Consider the following 25,323-nt stretch of genomic DNA (forward strand, 5'->3'; position numbering starts at 1 on the left):
CCAAACTTTTTTGACTTTAAAAAATGAGTTTAAAAAATATAGATGCAATCTAATACATATTTTATATAATCAATTTCTGTGAATGCCTCGTCCTAATTGACTCTGACTGGTATCACGGACAAAAAGCCCTGAAGGGGACATCTTCATGGACACACAATCAGAGTCAGAGTGTTAAGTGCATGCCATGGAGTCGTTCTTATTATTGCCGTACAATAAACATCACACTTCATCCCTTTGAATATTTCCGCTTTGGAACAAGATTGACAGTCGTGTCCAGAGACAGATTCTGACATCAAGCTAGTAAAATTTGATCAAGATTTAGTATTTGTGAGATGTTGATATGTTACATGTTCCGCTACATTTAGTGAGAGTTACATGATGGTTTGGCAATGTTATACATCTAGTTGGCTCTTTTAACTGTCTTTAACAGACTACCTAAATAAATAGACCTGTTCTCTTGTCCAAGCCTGAAAACACCCAGTTTGACCGGTCAGTACTCTGTACCTTTCTCCGTTTTCTTCTTTTAAAAAAAATGAGGTTGTTTTTTTTTGTCATCGCATTACTGATTTGCCACCTCTCATCACCAAAGAGAAAGGATGAAAACTATTTGCGACAAATACGGCACCAACTGCTCTTCTCAAGAACATTTTAGAAAGTTGCAGATTGGGTTCGTTGGACATTATTTATTGGACACCGAAATCTATGCCAGCATTTTTTTCTGTTTTCTTTTTTTTTTATAAATGCCGCAACACTCACAGATAAAAAAAAAACTCTCTCAGTTAGAACACTGCTATCAAAAAGTAATATAAATTACTGTCACATCTAGAAAAAACAAAACAAAAAGCAAACCAAAGGCATGAAGTAAACACACTACCCATTTTTACAAACTATCGTCGATTTGTTGATTTCTCTATCTCTGGTCCAGCTGAAATGAACGATCCGGTAAAAAAATTAACGTTCCAGTGAAACTCGTCTGGCTGGATTAGGGGTGTGACGTTAACCGTAGCTGTGGGGGCTGCGGGGGTTAATGGGGGAGGAGTCCTCCCTCCCGTTCTGCCCAACGAGCTGGTAGAGACGGTGGCTGAGGTTCTGCACCTGACAGGTGCCGAGGACGCACCCCACCCTCATCAGGTGACCATGGCCCCTTGCGCCACCACTGTTGGCATGACGACGACCCCTCGACCACCGCTGCCGCACCGGCACCTCTGGCTGCACGTTGTTGCCTCCATGAAGCAACATGTCTGACAACTTTGACGATGGATCTCTGTGTGGTGGGGCCCTCCAGATGTTTGGTGTGTCTTCCTGGGGGATTTGGTTACTGATGGCTGCAGAGAGATCAGACACAGTAGATGGGAAGCCGGGGTGAGACGACTCTTTGTGGTTTCTGGATGCACTCAACCTGAAAAAAAGAGGACATATTACACAAAGAAGGTTGAGGTATTTTGTGTTTTGACAAATAAATTCGGAAATGTATTCATATTTGCTAAATTTTTAGAAAGTACAAACAGAAATTCTCTAAAACACGATCATCATTCTGACAATTAGCAAACTTAAAAGAAAATAGTTCAGTTTGTCTTAATGTCGGACAATAAGAAGAAAACGCTGGTTTCGACTAACCTGACCCTAGCCAGATTGATATCGCTCTGCCTAGTTCCACTCAAATCCATCTGGGACATCTCCCATAGAGAGTGATTTCTCCAACCAATTTTATTGTCCAACCAATCAGGACGCAGGGCTGGAGTTTCATAGATGTGACGTAGTGGAGAAACGACCGTGACGTGAGACTGTTTTGATTCAGACAATGGCGGCTCGCATTGAGGAAGCAAGTGTTAACATTGATGCTGCTATTTCTTCCGTGTTGTCCAATCTACCTAATATTGTTTCATTAAAAAAACATCAGAGAACGGCTCTGAAGGCTTTTGTTGGTGGAAAACATGTTTTCGCCCTTCTCCCGACCGGATTTGGCAAGTTTTGTTTTCCGGGGCATGGTTTGCGGTTAGCGGTTAGCGGTTAGCGTGAACCATGTTAGGAGGCCTTTAGTCCTGGACGCGGTCGGCCCGGGATCGACTCCGACCCACGGCGCTTTGCCGCCTGTCTTCCCCCCTCTACTCTACCTGTCAGCTCACTGTCAATAAAACGCGTGCCACTAGAGCCACAAACACATAAATAAATAAAAAAAAGTTTTGGTTTTTCCTGCGTCGCTCTCATCAACATCAAGGGTTGGCTTCAGTGTGAGTGGTTGAAATAGCACGTCAATAAAGATGACAGACAAGTGGCTTATCCAATCATATGCAAGGATTTTTGATAAGGCCCAGCCTTCTGAAACGCCATTCCTATGGATCTGTCCCAGATGGATGAGTGGAGCTAGGCGGAGGGAAATCCATATGGCTAGGGTCAGGTTAGATTTCGACTGGAAAGAGCAGAAATCACAACTTTTACCTGAATGCTACCTAATTTTGTTCTAAGTAGTCAATAACCCCTATTGCAGAATTACAGGTTGACAAGAATTGTCATAAAGGACTTTTAAATCCTATGGTAGTGTGCCGGTCTACTAGGTCTCCAAACCGCTTAAAGGCAACATTTCTTCTGACTTCTCCCTCATCACTGGACAGGTGTCCATATAAATGTGCACTTTAATAATAATATAGTTCAGTCTTCTGTAAGTGCTCAACTTCACACCGTGTGGTGTTTTATTAACTTATGTTTGTAAATCAATCTAATTATCGATATTACCACGAACTACAAGCTGGACCACCATTAAAAGCAAAAGTTACAATAATGATGAAAGAGTATTAGTCCACATTGTGAGACTGTGGATTTTATCTTCTTCTCCAAGCACAGAGGAAGTGTAAAAAAAGAATAATTGAAATGTTTCAGACTTATGTTATTGAATAATCTGTGTGTGATGTTTGTGTGTGTGTGTGTGTGTGTGTGTGTTCTTTGAAACAATTTCAATGCTCACACACAGCTAAATAGCAATGACTCGTTTCCTTTGACAGTTTCTCAGTTAATAATTGACATTTATCAGCGTCCCAAATATAGGCCTGCACCCCCCTGAGGTTTTCGCTCCTTTCCGCACCCAACCAGACTGGAGTGGCTCAGACCGACAGAGCTGGGAAGCAGCTGACGCTTCTGTTTGCTCGGTCATCAGCACATCTTAAAGAAAAATATTATTTCGAGTTAATCAGCAACAACATGTCAACCGGTGCGTCTCAGGGGAGCACGGAGGGAGGGAACCGGGAAGTTACAGCCACGAGTGGACATTGATGTTGCTGAGAGGCTCCTGCATCGTTCCCCGTCAGTGTGTTTAAAGCACTCTCTTTCCCACCTCCCTGCTGACTTGCAGAGTTTTTGTCTTCGGTCATCACAATACCTCTTTTGTTCATTTTTTGTAAAATTCTTCTCCTTTAGACGTTGAAGAGTTCACACACTGAAACTCAAATGACCCTTCAGAGGTTATGCAACATTGAGTATACACAAGGGGGAAAAAAGCAGAGCACAACTCTTAATGATGACATGGTAAAGTTTTGCTTCTGTGCCGTGTTTACAATTATTAGAAAAATGTATTTGTGTTTGAATCAGGATGGTAGAATTCATGTACACTGCTTTGCCCCCGTGAGCTTTTACACATTTTGTCATAACCACATCAACCTTCATTTTATTTTAGTTTAATTTTCTAAGGTAATAATTGAAGGTTTAATTTTCTTAACAAATAAATATCAGAAAAGCGTGGTATGCTTCTGTATTTACCCCTCTTACTCTAGTGTGCCTTAAGGAGGGGCTTTTCAGTAAAAATTGTAGAATCTGTGTAATTTAATCTTCACATAAAAACAGTTTTTTTTTCAGAGTTTTGTTCTGTATTATTGCAATGTTTCACATGCTCATACCAGAAAGATGTATACTTTTCTTCCTCCCTACTAAAACCATCCATCCACAGCATTACGTGATTAAATGACTAGTTGTGGTGAGGTTTAAAAATTTGTGTCTGTGCAATATGGAGCTACATTTGTCTGTTTGAGCGTTGCAAGATTTATGTAAGCTAAAATCAAACAAAGCTGGCTTGAATGTATTATAGTTACTGGGCTTTTGTAAGTTATAAAAATTAATCGATAAAATAAATCTAAATTTGTTTGTCAGAAGACATGAAAGACTATGATTTCACTACAAACTAATGAAATAAATAAACCTTAGTTTCTAAATGTTCACCACTTTAAGTTTGTGGGAAACATTGTGTTCTCCTGGAAGGGTAAGGTGTCATTAAAATCATGACCATGAGCTCATTGCTCTTGATCATTTGATCTAAGTATATGCTTTGTTTCTCTGTTCTTGACCCAGAGAAAACATTTAGTTTTAATTAAACAGCAAACTGAGTTGAATTTATAGGTAAACTCGATCTGCTGAGAAATTTAGGCAAAACAAGCTACACAGGATCAATTGAATGGATTTATTGGTGCAAGCGTTCAAGACGTCAAATGTTCATTTTACAACTTGCAACTTAAATGTCAGCATATTTTATAACTATACAACTTGTATTGAAATGGTGAAACGGAAGTGTCCCCTCCATTGTTTTTTTTAATTAAACAGTAATTTAAAACAGAAAAAAATAGTTTGTAGCCACAGCTCTGAAAAAAATAAATAAACAGGAAGTGAGCATTGTAACATATGGATCTGCAGTGTCTTGCGGACTGTGACTGTATATAGGGTGAAGACTAATTTTATTAGAAATATGACAAATGGATGTGCGGCCACTTATTATCAACACTGGGAAAGTATTGAGTGAACTCTGTTGTGACAACGAACATAGAGTCAACAACCAGACCACAGAAGAGACCAACTTTGTTGTTTGTGAGCATAAAGTTTATCTGTTAAAAAAAAAATAAATAAATAAATAATATATATATATATATATATATATATATATATATATATATATATATATATATATATATATATATATATATATATATTTTTTTAACAGAGATTCTCTATTTCTATGTGTTTTGTGTCAGTACAAATGTCAGAATTTTTAATTTTTTGGATAATATTGTTGTCACAATTGCAGCCATTCACTATGGTGTTGGGAAATCACAGGTAGACTGGGTTTACCATGACAAATTATTTTAACCCCTTGATGGCTATTGTCATTAATATGCAACAAACTGTTTGTATTACACAAACAACAAAGACAGCGTGTGCGTTCCCTCAATGCCAGTTATTAAATATTTAGTGCGGACCTAGGAGCCTTTGGCAAGCACTTGTTTCTGGTATGACTTGTACCTGATGAACATATATTCTGTTAACACAAGAGGGCTAACAAAGAGACAACCAGAGAGAACCAGGCTGGAAATAAAAAGCTTTTTTGTAAGTTCCGCCAACATAAAAATACTCACTTGCTTATTGAGTGCTTCTACAGCTTATGAGATGAACTCTGTGCAACAAGTTTTTTTTAAGTTATCAAAATATTTTAGTTTGTTGCATATTTGCAACATTCAGCCATTGGGCCAATGCTAAGGCCTAAATAGTGCTGTATAAATAGTGCTGATAGAAAACGACTGTCTTTAGTCATTTTCTTTAAGAAACCCTAATTATTTTGTCTAATTATTTTTCAATAATCTTGCAAATAACATGCTGAGATATAGATTTCCAAGAATAAAGGGTGTCAGCAAAGATCTTGAAGAAACATTTTTAAGTTTGATACACATTGATCTTAGAAAAGCCTGAAAATTACATCATTCAGCACATTGTGGTGGTAAACATTCAAGCCTGTTGCCAATTGTTTCTAGTACTTTATGCCAAAGCACATTTCCTCTCAGGTCATAGCATGGTAAGAGAAGCTGACAGAAACACATGGATATGTTTAAGACTCTGCAGGGAGGTGTCAGCAAATTAAATGTTTAATGACAGCTAGACAATTACTGAATAAGTTTGGCTTGTTGGGAAAACTTGTAAGGAAATATCCTCTTCTCTGTTAAAGTAATGTCAACATGGATCGTGTCTCTTTTGGAATATTTTCCTTCACACAAAGAAGACTAGAGGGGCACAAACATTGAGAAAAATAAACAACATCAATAAACAACAAGTACCTGATGCTAACTTTCAAGCACGATGTTAGAGGGCTGACGATCTTCTCTGTAAATTAGATTATTATTAAGTCAAATCTGAGATCAGCTGTCTGATTGCAAATTGCAAAATCTATAGGAGGAAGCCAAATGTTTATGCATGGTTTCTGTCCTCCAAATCTAGTGCAATACAAGAACACCTAAAGACTGAATAAATGGGTAAAAATACCTTGAAGGGGCCTAGTCAGTAGTCACCCTGTATAACTTTACCAATTTCTATGGCAGTAGCTAACTCTGGTTGCACATAAATGTTTTCCGATTAAAGTATGGCACCCCATTGGCTTATTATATTTTATTTCTGCGGTTTACAATTTATTTTTGCCTTTGTGTATATTTATCATAACAAGACCACCTGACCAGAAGTACGGTATTGCGTAGGTGCCCAATGAGTAAACAAGGATAAGCAATGGAGCTGAGCGAGTCAGCAACACTGAGCGGAGGCACGAAAAGAGAGAGGTTAAGTAACCCTGACCTGTGGATCGGGTTGGTTTTTGACCACTCCGATATGTCACTTTAACTGAGAGGCAATGCAGGACAGTCTATTGGCTCTTACAGTAGCAGCGGCAATTGTCGCCATCTTGCTTTCTGATAGTTCTGCAGTACCGCCAGAAGATGGCACAACAATGTTTATGTCTACTGATAGCGGCCAAAGCAAAGTTCTTCTCAGGCCCAAAAAGGACTGAATAAACACTGTCAGGACGAACGAGTCTATTGTTGTTGTTTTTTTCTAGATAAATATACGTTTTTTTGTGTGTTTTCTTCTTATGGTCAAAATACATGACTTGGCACCTTTAAACAAGTTTTAAGACAATGTTTATGAATTGTGATCGGTACGCATAGTGGTATAACATCAAAGGATAGTAATTTGACACCTAATGGAAACCTGGGAATATCATACTGACCATTCACAGAGTTCAAGTCATATTCTGTAGGGTAGGATCCTAAAAGTAGCTTGTTTGTTTAGAAATATTATTAACAAGGAACACTGCATAATAAAAGTAGGTTAAGCTACGGCCCACCGCTCAGCACCGTCAAATATGACCTTTTTCCCTCTGCTGTGTGTGTGTGTGTGTGTGTGTTGTATAATTAATAATGTGAGTCAGTGCAGAGCCTGACATCAGAAGGAGCTTCTCCAACATTCCTCCCATGGTCCGGCGCTGCAAGGGGTTGTCCGCGGACAAAACGAACACACATCCAGACATTCACACACCTTCCTTCCTCAAGTCCTTGAAACTTTTTCAAACAGACAAAACTTCTAGTCCCCATCAGATCCCCGCAGTCTCACCACAAGGTCCTCTTCTTCTCTCATTCTCTCATTCCTAATTTCCTGTTCCCTTTTGGCATTTTGGACAAAGCGGCAGAGTGATGCAACACCTGATTGAGTTGAACAACTGTTAGATGGTCTTTCTCCTTCACATCTGGGATTTTCTTTTAAGGGTTAAACTAACTTGCTCTCACCTCTCGTATCTGCCTTCCACATTTTGCTCTTTACTTTTATATTCTTGTTGTTTCCCTCATTGTTGCTGTCTGGCCAAAGCTTGCCCCCTCGGTGTGCGAATGTGTCCCAGATCCCACTAAATCACCCTCGCCTCCATCTCAACCTCCTGCTGTAAAGACGAATCGCCTCGTTTGACTGGAGGACCCTTTTCCCACATAAATGAAGGCCAAAGAAAAACACAAATAGACTTAACTTTTCGCCAGCTGCTGCTCTAAACTACAATCCCTGCTATTTTTTTACTGATGTTGTCACATGGTAAAAGTACAGGGTCAGCCTGTAACATGCCGTCTGTTGTTTCCCCAATTCAAATTCTATCATGACGTGGAAAACACGAAAAGCCTTTAGCAAATCAAGACGATCAATCATGCGCGTGTGCTTTCGAGTGCAAACGCGGATCTGAAATGTTGAGATAGCTTACGTATTCAGAAAGCAGGGCTTTACCTGTGTCTGTGAGCTCTCAGATCCCGGGACTGGATCTCCAGAGGCAGGAGGCAGAGCAGCGAGCACAGCCACACCGCGAGGAGGCCGCTCATGGCAGCAGGGAGGAGGCGAACCTTCCTGGAGGAGGCAGATCTCAGTAGAGCCAAACACTACCCCAAACTACACCTAGTAAACTTTTAAAGTTTGAAAATAAAGTTTTAAAGTAAAACTGAATAATACGTTCTCCCTAACAGACGAAGAGGCCCAGATGGGCCTCGATGAACGGCGGCATCATCAGGCGTGTCCGCTGCATCCCCCTGAACACTGACCTGCTGTCTGACGGGAGAGCTCAGACCTTTATTGGAGTGCTCTTTGGGAACAACTGGAGGGTTTCTCGCTTATAAACCCACTCAGGAGGAGGAGGAGGAGGGAGGAGGAAGGCTTATTCTCTTTCCTCCTTAACAACCAAAACCTCCAATAACCTAATTAAACGTCTCCATTTTCTCACGTGATACTGGATGGCGTGGAAGACTATTTTCTGTTTGTTTGTATGGCGCTTTGTGTTGATTATAATTGTATAAATGTGAACAATAGAACCCCTAAAGGTTGTTCTAGATTTAGTTTTTCCCAATGAATGTATTGCCTCCCACAGGGAAACAGAATAGCTTGGTTTAAGGAGCTGCTCAACCTATCATTAACACAGAAATGTAATGAAACCTCCTCTTTTTAACGGATCATATTTTATACACAGAGGCACAGCACTCATCGTATAAATGGTGGCAGTATCAGGGCGTGGGAATACTTATATTGAGCTGTAAGAGCTAGTGATAATTAATCAAAGACGATGGGAAAATCGGGAAAAAATGGGAGATGTGCAAAGAGGGGAGAGACATCCCCCAAAAGACTTGGTTGCTGGAACTGCAGTGAAAGATGGTTCTGCAAATTCGTGCCACATTTTTCAGATTTTATCATTTTTCTTCCACTTTACAACTATGCACCGCTTTTATTAGCTCACAAAATCTGAATAAAGTACGTTGAAGTTTGAGTCTGATACGTTTCAAAATGTTTAAATACTTTTTTCCCTACACCACATAATTTTTTATATTTTACATCATTTTAGGCCCTTTAAGTAACTACAGCTAAAATGATGTCTGAAGCAAAGCCTAATGCTCATATTTCCTGGTTTAATGAGTGTAGTTTGACAAGTGAAGAAATGCAGAACTTTGTCAAAACTGAACCAAAAACACGCCAAAACAAAAAAGGGGCTGCAGGAGGGCAGAGGTACAAATAAAAGCTTTCAATTAGAGAAGGAAATGCTTAAAATGTTCAAATGAGTGCTGAGACAGATTTTTCAGTGATCTATAACTAAAAGCAAACTTAATTTTTTTAAAATGGGGAAATCTGGAAAGACATGTCGTTCCACAAGTGTAAAAATAAGATAGTAAGTAAGTAAGATGTGGCCTTTTTATAACGTTTTGCCTCAAAGGGATATAGGTTTTTATACATTAATAAGGTCAGATGCTAAAACTGACATTTATCTTCTTGCAACTTAAATGCTTCATTTAAAACATCTTAAATGTTCTGAAGAACATTTTGTTTTCTGCTGTGTAACTTCCTTATTTTAATCAACTCAAGCAAAGCAGCATTAGGATTTAGCGTGGTAAGACCGGCACTCAGCTGATGATGTCACCAGATGACCTGTTTGCCCCCATGTCACATGGGACTGTTCAAGAAAAAAAAATAGCAAGTGCTGACATAGATCACAAGAGCAGAGAACCTTTTAGCTTTACATTATCTAAACATGATAAACCTAGAGTTCATTTAAGCTACGACCAGCCTGTGCCTTTTGTTTTATGTTTTTTAATAAAGAACTCCGGAGAACATGAAGCAGCAAAGAAAGTAAAAGATACACGAAGGTATTACAATAGTCTAAGCATTCACTGCAGCGATTCTGTTCTCAGTTTCTTTTTTCCAGCCATGAAAGAACTTTTCTTTTCTGCGAAGGTGGACACTGATGTGAAGCTGAGAGTCTGAGTCTTAATTAAAGGACCCTTCTGTAGTTGGAGGTGGCTTCAGTTCTCAATTGAAGGGCTGCGCGATGAGTGAGCTCTTGCCTGTGACTCAGCAGTTTGAGGTATTAAGGTCTAAGCTCAGTTTGCAGCACCTCGAGCCTCGACTCAGTCCAGCATGTGCATTATCACATCTTCACCCTGCCTAGAGGACAAACCTTGGTGTGTGTGTGTGTGTGTGTGTGTGTGTGTGTGTGTGTGAGACTGCAGGTGTGCGCGCGTACATTTCCAGACTACCCACACTTATCCTCTCTCCACCTCTGAGTCCTTTGCAGGTGAAACACACGTTGCATAGATTGGGTTTCAGTCTCTGTGTCTGCTGGACACCTCAGACTGAAGTCAGAGAACATTTTATAGATGTTTAATTTTCTCTCAATGTTTCTGTTGCCCTAACAATTTGGGATTCATTTAGCTCTGGTTTCATTATCATGCAGAGTATTGTGCAGCCCACAGTTATTGGCATCCCTGGTAAAGATGTGGAGAGAGAAAAAAAAAATCAATGATTGCATCTTTTAGTTCAGTTGATCCATCTCACCCTAAAATTTCACAAAAAAAAATCAATCTTGAATTTTAATTCATTAACAAATAATAAAACAAATACTACAATTTTTTTTAACACAATTACCGATGGAACAAGTGCTGGCATGTTTAAACCTCTTCATGATGCTAACTTAAGTAAAATTTAAAGTCAATTCCACAGCAACATATTCGTTACAGTATTTGAAAGAGGAATAATTAGGAATAAGTCTGACCACTAGATGACGCCAAAACGCTTTTGATGCAAAACATGGGCGGTGAACTATCTGCAGGTCAGTGGGCGACAGGCAGGATACACATTGGACAGGTGCAGTCAGTAAGGAAGGAGGTAGGTAGGAAAAAATAACTTGTATACTTCCTCTCACCGCTACTTTAGCATAGGAACCTTGTGACGTCCCTTACCGGTGCCAAGGAGCTTTAAGGAATCGCACAATACTTTGCATGACATTACATATAAGTACAACCCACCTCAAGGAAATGAACAAAAATGTCCAGAGAGAATTCAATTCAATTCAGTGTTATTTATATAGCGGCAATTCATGAAACATGTCATCTCAAGGCACTTTACAAAGTCAAAATTCAATCAGATTATACAGATTGGTCAAAATAATGTCCTATCTAAGGAAACCCAGTAGATTGCATCAAGTCTTGACAAGCAGCATTCACTCCTCCTGAAGAAGCATAGAGCATGAAGCGACAGTGGAAAGAAAAACTCCCCTTTAACGGGAAGGAAAAACCTCCAGCAGAACCAGGCTCAGTATGAACGGTCATCTGCCTCGACCGACTGGGGGTTAGAGAAGAGTTCTTTTTCGGAAAGCCGGAATTGACTCGCATCATCCATGCTTGTTTCCAGTGCATAATGACAGTGGAGTTAAGGCTGTCCAAAATTGGCACAGCGGTCCGAAGCTCCTTTCCTACCCACAACAGAGTTCTTACCGTTGACCCAATGAAAGGTCAAGGAACAGGAGCTAGGAGTTATAATTAGTCGTATTCGGTTGGAGCCCATGAGCTTTGCTCCCCTCTTATGGCGCCGTGCAGCACACATTCCCTGAGGCCCATTGTTGTCTCGCTCTAGAATGGCTTGTAAACGTTTATTACACATATACTACACATGCTGATGTTCCACAGTCGGTCTAATGTCTTTCATTAATATATGTGACACATTTCGTTTTTATCTAATTGGCCACAAGTCTGCAGTTACAATTCAATGTGTGAGGCGAAAAGTACTGTGCTGCACTGATAGGTGGCAGAGCTGAGCCCTATTGCAACATTGGGGAACAGATGCACGTTGCTGTGTGTTTTTCTTCTATGCAGAAGGTGTGCGTGTTTGATCAAAAAGTCTTAAACTTACTTCAGGAAGTTTGTTTATTCGCAATCACAACCATTAATGCTAGTTTTCACAATTTGCTGCAACTTTTTTGCAAATCTTACCAATCACCAAGCCATATTTTTCCTCTTCTCTCAACAAACTCCTATCCTCTATGTTATTTCACTTTCTGTTTTCTCGGTTTCCAGTCTTGGAAGCCGAACCTGCAAGATGAAAATATTTGTGATGCTGAACAGTCCCATTTGCCATCAAATATTACATTTAAAATATGGCGAAGTCAGTATCCTGAAGCGTTACACGAAAGTGCTGCTAGTGCAGCTCTGCAACACTAGCTGTGGTGTCTCTGCATTTGGGGCCAGGCCCCACCAGATGTCGCTGTGGAGCTCTATGTTCACAACAATCAGTGGGACAGGATCGCTCTTTATAGAGTAACATTGGAAAAAAGACAGATTGCCTTACCAATAAAATTCTGTCAGAAAAATGTGTGTCGATATATCCAAGTCTGCCAGAATACTGACAAGCTCAGTACGCTAAATCCTCCTGAGGCACCTTGATATTGGGGCCAGCCCACCAACGTTTGTTTAAATAATGGACATCTGAAATTGCAATGCGCATACCCAACACGCTCTCAGACGACAGCCATGGGGCACAAATCCTCTGGCCCCAAGCTCGGATCATCCAATCAAAATACTTGCACATGTTACGTTCTGCCGGATAGTGTGCGACAATGTAGGCAAGGCAAGGTAAATCTATTTGTATAGTACATTTCAGGGCAAGGACAATGCAAAGTGCTTTACATGATTAAAACATTGGAAAATAAAAACAGAATAAAAGCAAGTGAAAAAAAAACAGTTGGAATAAAATGTAGGAAATCCTAAACAAAATAAAACATAGGAAAATGGAAACTAAAAGCAAATATTAATCTAGTATTGGTTGTCCTTGCTGGCTCATTGAAGGATCAATGTGAATATTTGCTGTTCAATAAATGAACAATATGAGGTAGCCTTTATTTGTAATTTCATGTATAAAATTTTTATTACTTTTAGCTTACATAAAATGGCATTTCTAGTGTGTTGGTTTATGCCAATGTATCTGTTTAATTTAAAATTAATCAAAGTCAGGTTGTATGCATCACACTTTTTTTGCTGCTAGTAGGTGCTGAGATTTTGTGCCTCATTTAATTTATCATGCCAGAGACACCACTGAACACTAGTAACAGAACATTGCTGAAAATCAACACTTTTAAAGCATCTTTCAACCACAAAACATGCAAGGAGAATGACTGAAAAACGAGCCTGTGGCTTCCACGTCAGTTGTGAGTGCTGGAAAAAACAAAACAAGTTTCATGCCAGTTTTTGGACAACGTATGTCTTTAAAAAGTCAGAGAGATGTACTTGTCAATCTTAAACTGTGTGCTAGCCGTTTTGCCATTACGTGTGAGACATAAAAAAAAAGGAATTAATTGATTAAAACATACATTGGTTTAATGCAATACTTTGAAAGGAAAACCGTACTATGGAATCGTCACATTTTTATGAGGGCAACAGTGTGTTGGATACCTCAGAGATTTATTACGTTTATATGTACTACATAGGCTACATATTTCCTGAAAATGCTGATGAGTTTAAATAAACAACAACATAAAGTATCAATAAAACTGATTACGTTCCATTTATTTCAAAGAGGTTGTTGGGGCCATTAATTGGGCAACTGGGAATTTTGTTGAGAAAAAAAATCTAAATGTGAGATTTTTTTTTGTGCTTAAATTAAAGGCTTGATTGCTGTAATAAAAGATAACTTAATCGTGCAGCTTTTTATGCACCTTTAACAGGGGTGGCAACAAAAATGGCCACCACAAGACGAGTCACACCCTGTAAACATTAGATTGAGACACAACTACAATTGTCTTGCATACATGTCAAAGGTACTGGATCAGACTGCGTGCTGAGTGAAGCAGAAACAATCAGAACATGCTGAAAGAAATTCACAGTGATGTCTGAATGATGTTTGGGGTTCTGAAAAATATGTTTGATGTTGAAATGTGATTTTCTCACCGTTTTAGGAGACTAGGGGACTCCCATAACATTGATCCTGGTCTTATAGCCTGGGTTGTAGACGTTTTCACAGTAAGACCAAAATGTGTGCGGGTTAATGGTGTTTTATCAGACACTCTTTCCTCCTCTGCTGGATCACCACTGGGCTGCACTCTTTCACCTTCATGATTTGTTTTATACAGCGATGAATGCCGGAGTCAAATTTGCAGATTATTCTGTCATCGTGGCCCTGCTGAGCAGTGATGACCTGGAGCATGGTCCTGTAGTGAAGGAATTTATGGATTGGAGCAGCTCGTCCTTCCTACAAATCAATGTGGAAAAAACGAAAGAGATGTCGATCGACTTTCAGAAAAAACCCTTCAGTCATCCCTCCTGTCAGCATTGAGCATGAAGCAGTGGAGCTTGTCAACAACTACAAGTACCTTGGGGACTTATGTAGACCACAAGCTGACCTTTGAGACCCAAACTGATGCTGTGTGTAAAAAAGTCCCACCAGCGCATGTATTTTGACAGGAAGATGTGCAATTTTAATGCTGATAGCACTTTTATACGGATGTTTTATAGAATCCATCCCCGACTTTTCCTTTATTTGTTGGGTGGCTCTATTTCCGTCAGAAACAAATAGCTATAGACTGCAGGGCATAGTAAGGGTGTGTAGCAGACTTGCAGGTATTCACGTAAATGACCTCACTGCCCCTTACCAGCTCAGAACTCCTATATGTAGGACTAAAATATTAATTTGTCCCTGTAGGTATTGCTCCCTTGAATAAGTGATTGACCAGTTTTTTTTTATATTTATTTTTTGTCCGAGTGATTGTTGGTTGTTTGCTTGCTACTGCGAGCTGTAAAACAATTTCCTTCTGGGGACAATAAAGATTCCTTATAGGTGTTATGCCTTGCTTTTAATTGACCCAGTTTCAGTGATGACGTGTCTTGGTTGAAGTTGCGACTGTGTGGTTTTTGTCGCCTCTCTGTGGTCACATAAGGAACTGCAACGTAATAAGAGGGAAAGATGTGCACAACTGCTGTCTTCCATAGGTATAAACACAGTTAAATTCATGTATATACTTTGTATTATTTTTTTCCTCTTTTACTGTGTTTTACAGTGTTTTTATTCATGAACTTACGCTAATAAGAAAACTGATGCATTGTTATTTATTGGATGATCAACTGTTATAACAGTTTTCACTAAAACGCAGATATAAAATTCCCTTTTAAACCACTTTTCATTGAAATTATAAATACATAATTGATCATTAGTTTACAGATTGTTTCCTAATCGCTCACATTTATTCATTTATTTAATCTTTCATATCCAAGAGTCTATTTAAGGATCCACGGCGGCAGATTATTTTTTTTTATTTTAACTGAAGAGAAGCCATGAAATAAATATTGGATTTTTTGTTTAGGATTTTAAGCAAAAATGTATTTAAAATTTAAATCAACATCTGCAGTTTGTAATGCAGTTCAATATTAATGAATAATTGTACTTATTTAACTTCATTTGCACTTTTTATAGTCTCACATAAATTACTCTTTTGTAATTTAGGAATTAAATTGTGACACCTTTGGGGCAAATTCAAAAGAGGCGTACATACTAAAGTCTGCCAGAGTGAACCTGACCACACGACCGCAGGGAGGAGTTGTGGTACTTTACTAATACTTCTTGGAATATTGTTTCAGGTGTGTGCACGTCGTCTTATCTGTCTGCTGTGAAGCAAATTTGCTCCAGTACAAAGAACTGATGTTCCAGGGAGACAAGAGGAGATTCAGGGAAAACCCTCCGAGGATTTTAATCTTTTTCTGCTCTTGAGGGAATATTCCTTGAAGGGTCCCTAAAGGTTATTGGCTGCTGCAGTATGTGGGTATAATGTTGGGGATTTACAGAGATCTGCTACTTTGCAACTATCAGAACAAGTCATGGTATAAAAAGAAAGTAACCCTCTTTCAGTTCTAGTTTTATCTGATTTTAAAGGGGACATATGATTTTAAATCCTTACTTTTCACATTGAAATCCCTCAGTTGTGGTCTATAAAAAGTCGAACTGCAACGTTTTGGTTCTGAATTCTTCGTTAATTCAGCCTCAAGTCCCTCCTTTTTACCCCTGTTATGAAGTGCGTCTGAGAGCGACTCATTTTGCTGCGGTCTTTTTAAATCTAAAGGAGGCACTTAATATCCCCCGCCCCTCCAGGTAACAAAGCATTGCCCTCCACCCCAATCGGCCAATTTTGTAGTATGCTGGGGGACAGTGTAATGAACAGCCAATTACTTCATTTCCACTTGCAACTTCGGCTTCCTTCAGCTTGGACTACAAAACTTGTTAATCACAATCTCCATGACCTTGTTTAGCAGCTCTGTAGCAAATACTACGATGCAACTGTTCAGAAAACATAACAGAAAATAGAGAAAACTGAACAAAGTGAGAAATATGACCCAAACAGAATAAAGATATCTAAGCAGCTCCTGGAAAGACTATATTCAACTTTCCTGAACTCATAGAGGCTCTGAGTACAGCACAAAATATATTTAAGGGCTAAAAAGTGGAATTTGCATATGTCCCCTTTAAACCCATCAAGTGTTATAAAAAAAACCCACCACAAATCTTACTGTCTTGATTTAATAAACAAAAATGAAGCCAAGATGGAAAAGTTTGTAAAAAAAAAAAAAGCAAAGTAAACCCTCAAACCTTAGTAAAAAAAAAAAAAAAAAAAAAAAGGTATTTGTCAATACGTTTGTAATTTCTGATATGGAGTTCAAAATTATCTGACGACACATTTTTTTTATTTATTTTTTTTACTTTGACTAACTCTGATCCCCCACCTCTGAAGGATGAAATGGACACTCATTGGAGCAAGGTAATGTTTTATACACTTTATTGTCCAACTGTGGTGAACCTGTACAAATTGTCTGTTTCCTGCTCTTAGCTGACAGGAGTGGCACTGGGTTTGGTCTTCTGCCTCTCATACCTTCTTCTTTCTGAACTACAGTCACCGTCATAACTGGAATGGCTAAGGTGTTGCGTTTGCTTCCAGGAATGGGAACAATTTTCTTGTATACTTTTAATGATCGAAAACATTTTGGTTTTAAAAAGTCAAACCAGGCAATCAGTATCTCACGAAGTCTAAAGACAGGCATTTACAGACAACCTTTGCCAGATCACAGCACTTTAACGAGAAGGCGTGAGCTGCCTTTTGTTTGTTGCGTACTGAAATGTCTCAATAAAGCAAGGCTAAAGTGGTTTGTGCAGTTACATAAATGAATGAATGAATGCACCACTTCAACATCCAACATCTCATAATAAAAGAAACAGAAAGAGAGCAGAAAAAATATACGATATTCTGAACTTCCCTGGGTACAGCAGGTAGTGCTGTTGCTCAACTTAAAGACTGCACCAAACTCTTGCTATAATTCCAGAGTTTCACATACAAATTACATAAAAAAAAAAAGAAGCCTTCAGTCTCTCATCATGCTATAACTGTTTGTCACAAATCTTTATACAAAGACGGAGCAGATGAGCTTTTACAGGAACTGCATTCACACTTTACTACTGTGGGACCTCCAGACTCCCACTACAGTAGCAGCTCTGTTTGTTTGGCCTAGACATGTTCTTGAAGTAACATTTTAATTGAGTCTTACATGGAAGAAGACATGGATGATGTCATCTACAGTAAAACAACATACGTTTATGCTTAAAAAACAGACATGCAATAAAAGTTTAAAGATTAAAAAAAAAAGTCAAAAGCAGAGCTCGTAACAGGAAGCAGAAGCTCCCATATCATCTTTGGCGTTTTCCATCTCCCAGACTCGTCTTTAAAAACCCCAAACTAGAATATTAATTGCAGCTTCGCCAGGAAAAGCCAGAAATTAGACCGTAACCAATAAATAAGCAAGAGAAGGGGAATATGAGCGCTTCATCCGTGCCGCTCCAGAGCGGTGATGAGGTCCTGCAGAGGCTTCGTGTCTTCAGGCTCCAGCAGCGAGTGCTGCTGGCAGAAGAGCAGCAGGTGGGAGAAGAGCGTGTTCAGGTGTGGGTGCAGGCCCACGACCAGTACCTCACTGTAGTGAGACCAGTAAATGTGAGCCAGAGTCCTGAACAACAGCAAAAAGACTTTCTGGACCAGGAAGAAGAATCCCGTCGGAAATGCTACACCTGGGGGGGGGGGGGAAGGAGAAGAAGCAGAGATTTTTAGGTTTCGGCTGGATGAGGGCGTGCGCCAGAGCAACGCAAAAGATAAATCGACCTGCTTTTGTGGGGAACACGTCTTCATCAGTCAGGAGGTCCTGGATGTACGACATGGCGTAGTCGACGTAAAGCGGAGCGGAGCACTTCAGCTTTCTGCCGTGGTCGTCAGTCCAAAAGTAGATCCTGGAAACGGGAAGACAGACCCTCAGCGATGAAACGACACATTTATTCAGACGTCTCTTCATTGGCGTGACGCTGAGCGCCACAACACAGTGGTGTGAAGAGGAGTTTGCACCCTTCCTGAATACTTGTGTTTGTAGTCAGTTACAACACAGGTAAATATAAAATGCTTTTTTAATTAAGGGTTTTTATTATTAAGTGAGAAAAAAATCCAAACCTACATTGCCCTGTGTGAAAAGAGTGATTGCCCCCTAAACCCAGTAACTGGTTGGGGCCACCCTCAGCTTCAACACCTGCAAGGGTCTCCTCCAGAGCGGTGGGAGAATTTTGACACATTGTTGGGTTTTCTAGCATGATCGGCCTTTTATAAGGTCATGCATCTCAATAGGAGACAGGTCTGGACTTTGACTAGGCCATTCCAAACTCTTTATCTAGTTTTTCTTCACTCATTCAGACGTGGGACTTGATGGTGCATTTTGGATCAATGTCCTGCTGCAGAACCCAATTTCATTTGAGCTTGAGGTCACAAACAGATGGCCGGACTTTCTGGTGTTTTAGTAGACGACAGAATTCATGGTTTCATTGATCGCAGCACGTCTTCCAGGTCCTGTAGCAGCAAACCAGCCTCAGACCATCACACTACCACCACCATGTTTTACTCTTGGTAAGATGTTCTTTTTCCTGAAATGTGGCGTTACTTTAATGCCATATTTAATGGAACACACACACATTCTGAAAAGTTCCACTTTTGTCTTCTCGGTTCAACAAATATTTCCCCAATGGTCTTGGGGATCATCCAGATGTGTTCTGGAAAAACTGAGACGAGTGTTTTTGCTTGGCGATGGTTCTGTCCTGGACTTCTACCATGCAGGCCATTTTTGCCCCGCCTCTTTCTGATGGTGCAGACATGGACTCTGACCTTAACGAAGGTGAGCCCTGCAGTTCTTCGGATGTTGTTGTGGGGTCTTTTTGTGACCGGTTGGATGAGTCCTCACCGTTATCTTGGAGTGATTTTGGTCAGGAAGCCACTCCTGGTAAGGTTCACAGCAGCTCCATGTTTTTGTCGCTTGTAGACAACGGATCTCACTGTGGTTCGCTGGAGTCCCAAAGCTTTAGAAATGGCTTTGTAACCTTTCCAGGCTGATGGATCTCAACTGCTTTCTTTCTCAATTGTACCTGAATTTCTCAGCATAATGTCGAGGTATTGATGATCTTTTCCCGTAACTTACTTTGTCAGGGAGGTCCTATTTAATTTTTTCCCCCCTTTATTGAGAACAGGTGTGGCCGGAGAAGGAGAACCCAGGTGTGAGAAACCGGTTATGTTTTAACAGCAGGGGCCATGTCAATTTGTCATACCTTTTCATGGTTAAGTGAATATTTTCAGTGAAAGCACTTTATACACTACAAAAAGGACCTAAAAGTAAGTACAATTTTCTTGAAATTAGTGTACATTTTCTTTGATTTGAGCAGCTAAATAAGACTATTTGCCAATGGGATGAGTATCTCTACCCCTAAAATAAGATAATTAGATATCCTGCACTTGAAATAAGACGGTGGAGATAAATTGTTCTTATTTTGAGTGCAAAAATATTATTCCATTGGCAAATAGTCTTATTTACCTGCTCAAATCAAGGATAAAAAACACACATTTCAAGAAAATTTTACTTACTTTGAGTTCCCTTTTTGCAGTGTAATGTTCTGATATACATTACCCACTGTGATAATTGGTTTCAAAAACTTTATGCTGTGAATAAGAGCAATTTGGAAATGTCTCTTTTGTCCAGTTAGATGTTTTGTTATTTTTACTAATTTTTCTCCTTTCAATCCAATAATTTGCATGTAATTTAGTGTTTTTGTCTAATTAAATCATTTTTACATACTACATCATACAGTTATGATCGATTTCACTTCTACTTAACATGCTGAATGCTACTCTACCCACCTCCTGCTTGGTTGCAGTGTGAGGCTCAGTAACTTACGTGTTGCCTGGTCCACAGGAGGTTGGACAGGTGCTGGGAGTGCAGAAGTCTGACAGGGCGCTGGAGAACAGGTTTATGTGCTTGAAAAAAGCCACAGCTGAAACAGATGAGACGTGAATGCCAGTGGGTTTCTTTTTTTTCCCAGGTGTCCATCGCAGAGCACCAACATCAGCTGATAATACTCACTGTTGCTGGCCAGCCACTCTGCCCTGTCCATGCCAGGCGGCAGCGATGTGAGGGACAACATGTCTGCGTTTGTGATCCTCTGGCAAGCGTTTTGCTGCTGCAAATACGGAGGCTCCTCCTGGTTATTGTTGTTGATTCCGCTTGGGAAGACGGCATAAAGTTAACGAAGCGAAGGAACAAAAATAGAAGGGCTGCAGAATAGGGAAAATATAGCCCTTTAAAACAATCAGTGGACCGGGGGAATTGATTACTCCTACTGCAGTTTGGAGATAACGTACTCATCTGTCTTGTGCCTTTTATAGCTGGCTCACATATCATGAGGAACACTTTAAAAAAAAAAAATACTGCAATAACAACACTACTTCAGCGGTTAATGCAATATAGCCAGTCTATTCAGGGCTGAGGTAATTAATGTTAATGAGGCTTACTGCTGCAGAGCAAAATGATTGGAAGGAGAAACGCTGTGAGACTTTGCACCATGCATCACCTCCTACTTATAAAAAGGTAGAAGCGTCCATGTGTCTGGAATGATAGGACATGTTTGGAGAGTCTGCAGAGGACGCCTCATGCAAATGCCAACTTATCCTGGACAGCCGACACGGTGACGCAATTTGACTATTTAAAGTAGCAGGTGGGTAGGTCTGACTTTTTATGTTGAGAACGGCCGCTCGACGCTTTCTGAAAGACTTGCAGCGCGATCCCAAAGTATTTTTTAACGATTTAGTACGTTTACATTTTGTGATATAATTCGGCTCAAGCCGAGTTAGATTGGGCAGAGAGTGACTGTAAATTCAGAATCTTTGGCAACACTTGAAAAACTACAGACGGATTTAGAGCTGGACTTTAACTAGGCCATTCTGACATGTTGGGCAAACCGTTGCATTGTCGTCTTGTCTGTTTCTTTATGGCTGCCGTTCCTCAAGGATTTTTCTGTGTTTAGCAACTATGATCTTCCAACTAAGACCAGCTTTCCTGTCCCTGGTGAGGAAAAGCCTTCACACAGGATGATGCTGCCACCACCATGTTTCACTCACAGTATGGTGTGTTCACGGAGATGTTAGGTTTTCCATCAAATAGTGTTATCAGAAAGCCACATTCTGGCTTCCTTTAACAAATGGCTTTTTTCTCACCATTCTTCCAATAAAGGGCAGGTTTTTTGAAGTGGATGATTCTTCCACCAGAGCTGTTTTGCATTTGTGTCATTTTTCAGAAGATGCGCGGACAGTGCTCGGTGTGATTTACATTTTCTTAACCTAACCCCGGTTTAAAGTGGTACACCACTTTATTCCTTGGTGCTCATAAGGCTGTTTTTTTTTTTCCACAAATGTGCTGAATAAAATAAAACAACCTTCACAAACAATCTCAGTAATTATAGATTACCAGGGTTCCTACACATTTTTCTTATAAATATTCCGTACTTTTCCTGACTAAGGTCTCCAGTTCTCAGACATTTTATGTTCGTATTGAAATATAAAATACTAAAATTTGCCACGAATGTTTGGGAGATATTTCTGCTATGGACAGGCTTCTGTCAAATCTGCCAAAATCAGAAACTGAAAGGAAGGAATGGAGCAAGGTAGTAAGAGAAGAAGGCAGGACACAAAAAAAAGGAAAGAAACAACATTAGGGAGGAAAAAAAAGAAGGAGACATAAGGAGGAAGGAAAGCACACAAATAAGGAAGAGATGACACACTGAAGGAAAAAATAGGGTGTAGGAAATGAAGGCAGAAAGAAGTAAGGATATCAAAAAGGAAAGGAAACACCACAAAGTAGGTAGTAAAGAAGGAAAGCAATGTTGGACGGAAAAAAAAACATAGGAAGGAAGGGCTCAAGGTAGGTAGGACGGACAATCCGCAGGAAGGAAGAAGGCCACTAAAAAAGGATGGAGGAATGGATACAGGAGGGAGAAACAGACAATGACAGTCTGTAAATATGAATTTTTCACCATACCCTTTTTTCCCCCCCTTACTTATCCAGACCTGAAAATTTATGAAAATAAAATTCCAGCTTTTACAAGCACGTGGACTTTATTTATCAATCCTATGACTCCTGCAGGCGAATTATTCCAATGGCTTTTATCTAAAAGGAATCAGAGCAACGGTGGATAAATAACTACACGCTAGGCTTTACAGACTCACAGTTAAGCATCATTTTGTTTTGGTCTCTCACATTAAATTCTGATAAAAAATACTTTATAACCACAAACAATGTGACAAAACACTTTTGTAGGACGTTGTATTTCAAAGTACAGCGGATAATGCAGCTGCCACACACACACACACACACACACACACACACGCACACGCAGCAGCTGAAGGTTTACACAGAGTGACCTTGCCTGTTGTGATAAGGAAAACTCTGTTCTCTGTATGAGGTTTCAGCCCCACCTCGGTGTAAATATGTGTGTGAGAGAGAGAGAGAGAGGCGGCTGGGCAGGGGAAAATTTGTTTAATGGTTTAAAACAGGAGGTCTTTGTCTAAAAAGGTCCAGCTCACGGAAGACACACACGGGGATGGATAGTGACGGGGGAAGAAGGGTAAACATTTGTACAGTAGCGCAAATCCATGTCAAACTTCCCCAATGTCCACAGGAACTACTTCTACTAACATCCTGTTCCTCCGCGGCTTCACGGTGTTAACTCAATTACCAGCCTCCTGTCCAGGCTACCGGTCATCAGTGCACACAGACGCAATGGACCTGGAGGCCATTCGTAATGTTATGTTTGTGTGTAAACACATACACACCCCCCCCCCCCCCCCTTTGCAAACGCTGCGCCCTCTCGCTTCTGGCCCATCTGGCCACCTTTACCTCGGCCGTGGTGTCTGAAATAAACGCCGCTCTTCAAGCGCCAGGCTGGAAAAAAATGAGCCGACATGTGTTACTGGGGTAGGAGAAACCCGCAATCACCGAAGGCATCGGACAAATATGCAACACACACACATTTAGTTTTTATCTGGAGGACATTCCTCTGAGCCATGTGCAGCCGAGTTTCTGCACCATTAATAGTAATGGTTTCAGTTTCCTGTTCAACATTTCAGTTCATTAAAGGAGGATCTAGACAGCCAGTAGAAAGAGGCAAAGCATATGAGGACATTTCTTTCTCAAGACTGTTAAAAAACAAAAAAAAACAAAAAACAAAAAAAACAGTAAAGAAGTAATAATGCAACTTACAGTTTATCATTGTGGATGTCAGACGGCTGAGGAGTCTTGGTGTCCACCTTCGCGGCTGAGGGGTAACTGTGGCATCCCCCCATGGCGTAAAGCTACGAGCAGAGCTGTTTGCTGGGCCGGCCCCACTTTTCCATCCCAAAACACACTAACCCACACACTTCTGAACGCTGTGGGCAGCATATGTGAAGCCCAGCTCCAACACAAACATACCTCAGCAGTTTGCAAACAAGCTCACACAGCTTTCTCTCCCTCTCTGACACACACACTCTCTCAACAAATCGCCTTTTCCCCTCCCAAGAGGTTTTCCCAAATTATAGTCGGAGTTCAGGCAAAAATGAAGCTTCCCAGCTGTCCTCTCTGCTTTTTTTCTTTGCGCCACTGATCCAGTGTCAGTGTGTTTATGTCTCCTTTGTCTGGAGTCCCACACCCAGCAGGCTCCTCCTTCTCCCTCTTCCCTTCTCCGTTCCAAGCAGACAGGCAGGTTTCTCTACAACCCATAAAAGTACAAAACAACTCCGCCTTCCTCTCTTTTTTCCTCCCACCCATCCACCCGCTCCGCTCCGCTTGCTCTCTTCACATGTGTGGATGCTTCACAGAAGGCGCAGGCAGGTACGGATGTCGTCCGAAAAAAAAGGTGCAAAAGTTTGGTAAAACAACAACAAATAAACCAAAAAGGAAAGAAATTTGGAAAACAGAAGAGCCTGGAGCAGCTGAAGGTGTGTTCAGCGTATGTGCTGGAGCTATGTAGGAATGCGATGACACGCTGGTAGGCAGTGGAATGGAGACACACGCCTGAGGGTGATATCTAGATAAGATTACAAGATGAAAATAGCCAATATGAGACGTGTAGGGGCTCAGAAAAAAGGGGGTCCTGATCGCCTCCTCCCAAAGCACAGCTTCAGATAAGTGAGAAGGCAGCTTTTTACGCTGGAGGTGACACGAGGGTGTAGCACCGACACGGACGACAAGCAACCCAATCCACCCGGCCCAGAGGTAAACAAGAATACCGGAGCCGTGTTCTCCATATCGCCCGCTTTGTTTGCTCTGTCTTCCAAGCGGTACCGATTGGCGAGCGGAGGACAAACAGACACTCGAGTTTCTTCTTTTTCTTTTTTGACATGTTTATTAGGTTCATATCTGAATGTACAAGCTAAATGGACGACAGGTAACAGACACATTACTTTCAAAGGAAAACAAAGGGGAAAAAAATAACAAAACACCAGCATCAGTTCACTTTATCAGACAAAAAAAAAAAAAGGCATTTAGCAACACCGCAGTCTTTCCGAACACTTTCCCTCTCATTTACACACAAACTCACTCAAAAATAAAGTTAGAGTGCAAGAAAAAATTTTCTAAAATGGCCTCAATGTTTAATGCCTTGCAAAAGCGTTCATACTGCTTGAACTGTTACAATGTCATAGCCACAACCTTCTGGGCATTTTGTAGGATTACTTTGTCTGACAGATCAACACAAAGCGTTGCATAACTGTAAATTGCAGGGAAAAACGACGCAGGGCTCAAAATATAGTCAGCAAACAAGAATCTGAGAGCTGCAGTGTGGATTTGTGCGTACTCTCCCCTTTGATACCTTTTTTCCAAC

At 40.4% G+C, this 25,323-nt stretch overlaps 2 protein-coding genes across 2 annotated transcripts; both read right to left on the bottom strand.

Annotated features, from left to right (window-relative positions):
- Positions 1-883: 883 nt before the first annotated feature.
- adm2b (adrenomedullin 2b) lies at positions 884-8,384 on the bottom strand. Its single transcript, XM_012873717.3, has 2 exons — positions 8,059-8,384; positions 884-1,399 (listed from the first exon to the last, which is right to left on the bottom strand). Exons 1-2 carry the CDS (start codon positions 8,148-8,150, stop codon positions 997-999), a joined length of 495 nt encoding a protein of 164 aa, XP_012729171.2. The 5' UTR covers positions 8,151-8,384; the 3' UTR covers positions 884-996.
- An 8,485-nt stretch (positions 8,385-16,869) lies between these two features.
- LOC105933954 (MOB kinase activator 2) lies at positions 16,870-24,222 on the bottom strand. The gene is made up of 5 exons (XM_012873742.3): positions 23,724-24,222; positions 20,553-20,692; positions 20,367-20,463; positions 18,266-18,390; positions 16,870-18,174 (listed from the first exon to the last, which is right to left on the bottom strand). Exons 1-5 carry the CDS (start codon positions 23,804-23,806, stop codon positions 17,936-17,938), a joined length of 684 nt encoding a protein of 227 aa, XP_012729196.2. The 5' UTR covers positions 23,807-24,222; the 3' UTR covers positions 16,870-17,935.
- Positions 24,223-25,323: the final 1,101 nt, after the last annotated feature.

Source organism: Fundulus heteroclitus, chromosome 2 (assembly GCF_011125445.2).
Source record: "Fundulus heteroclitus isolate FHET01 chromosome 2, MU-UCD_Fhet_4.1, whole genome shotgun sequence".
NCBI lineage: Eukaryota > Metazoa > Chordata > Actinopteri > Cyprinodontiformes > Fundulidae > Fundulus > Fundulus heteroclitus.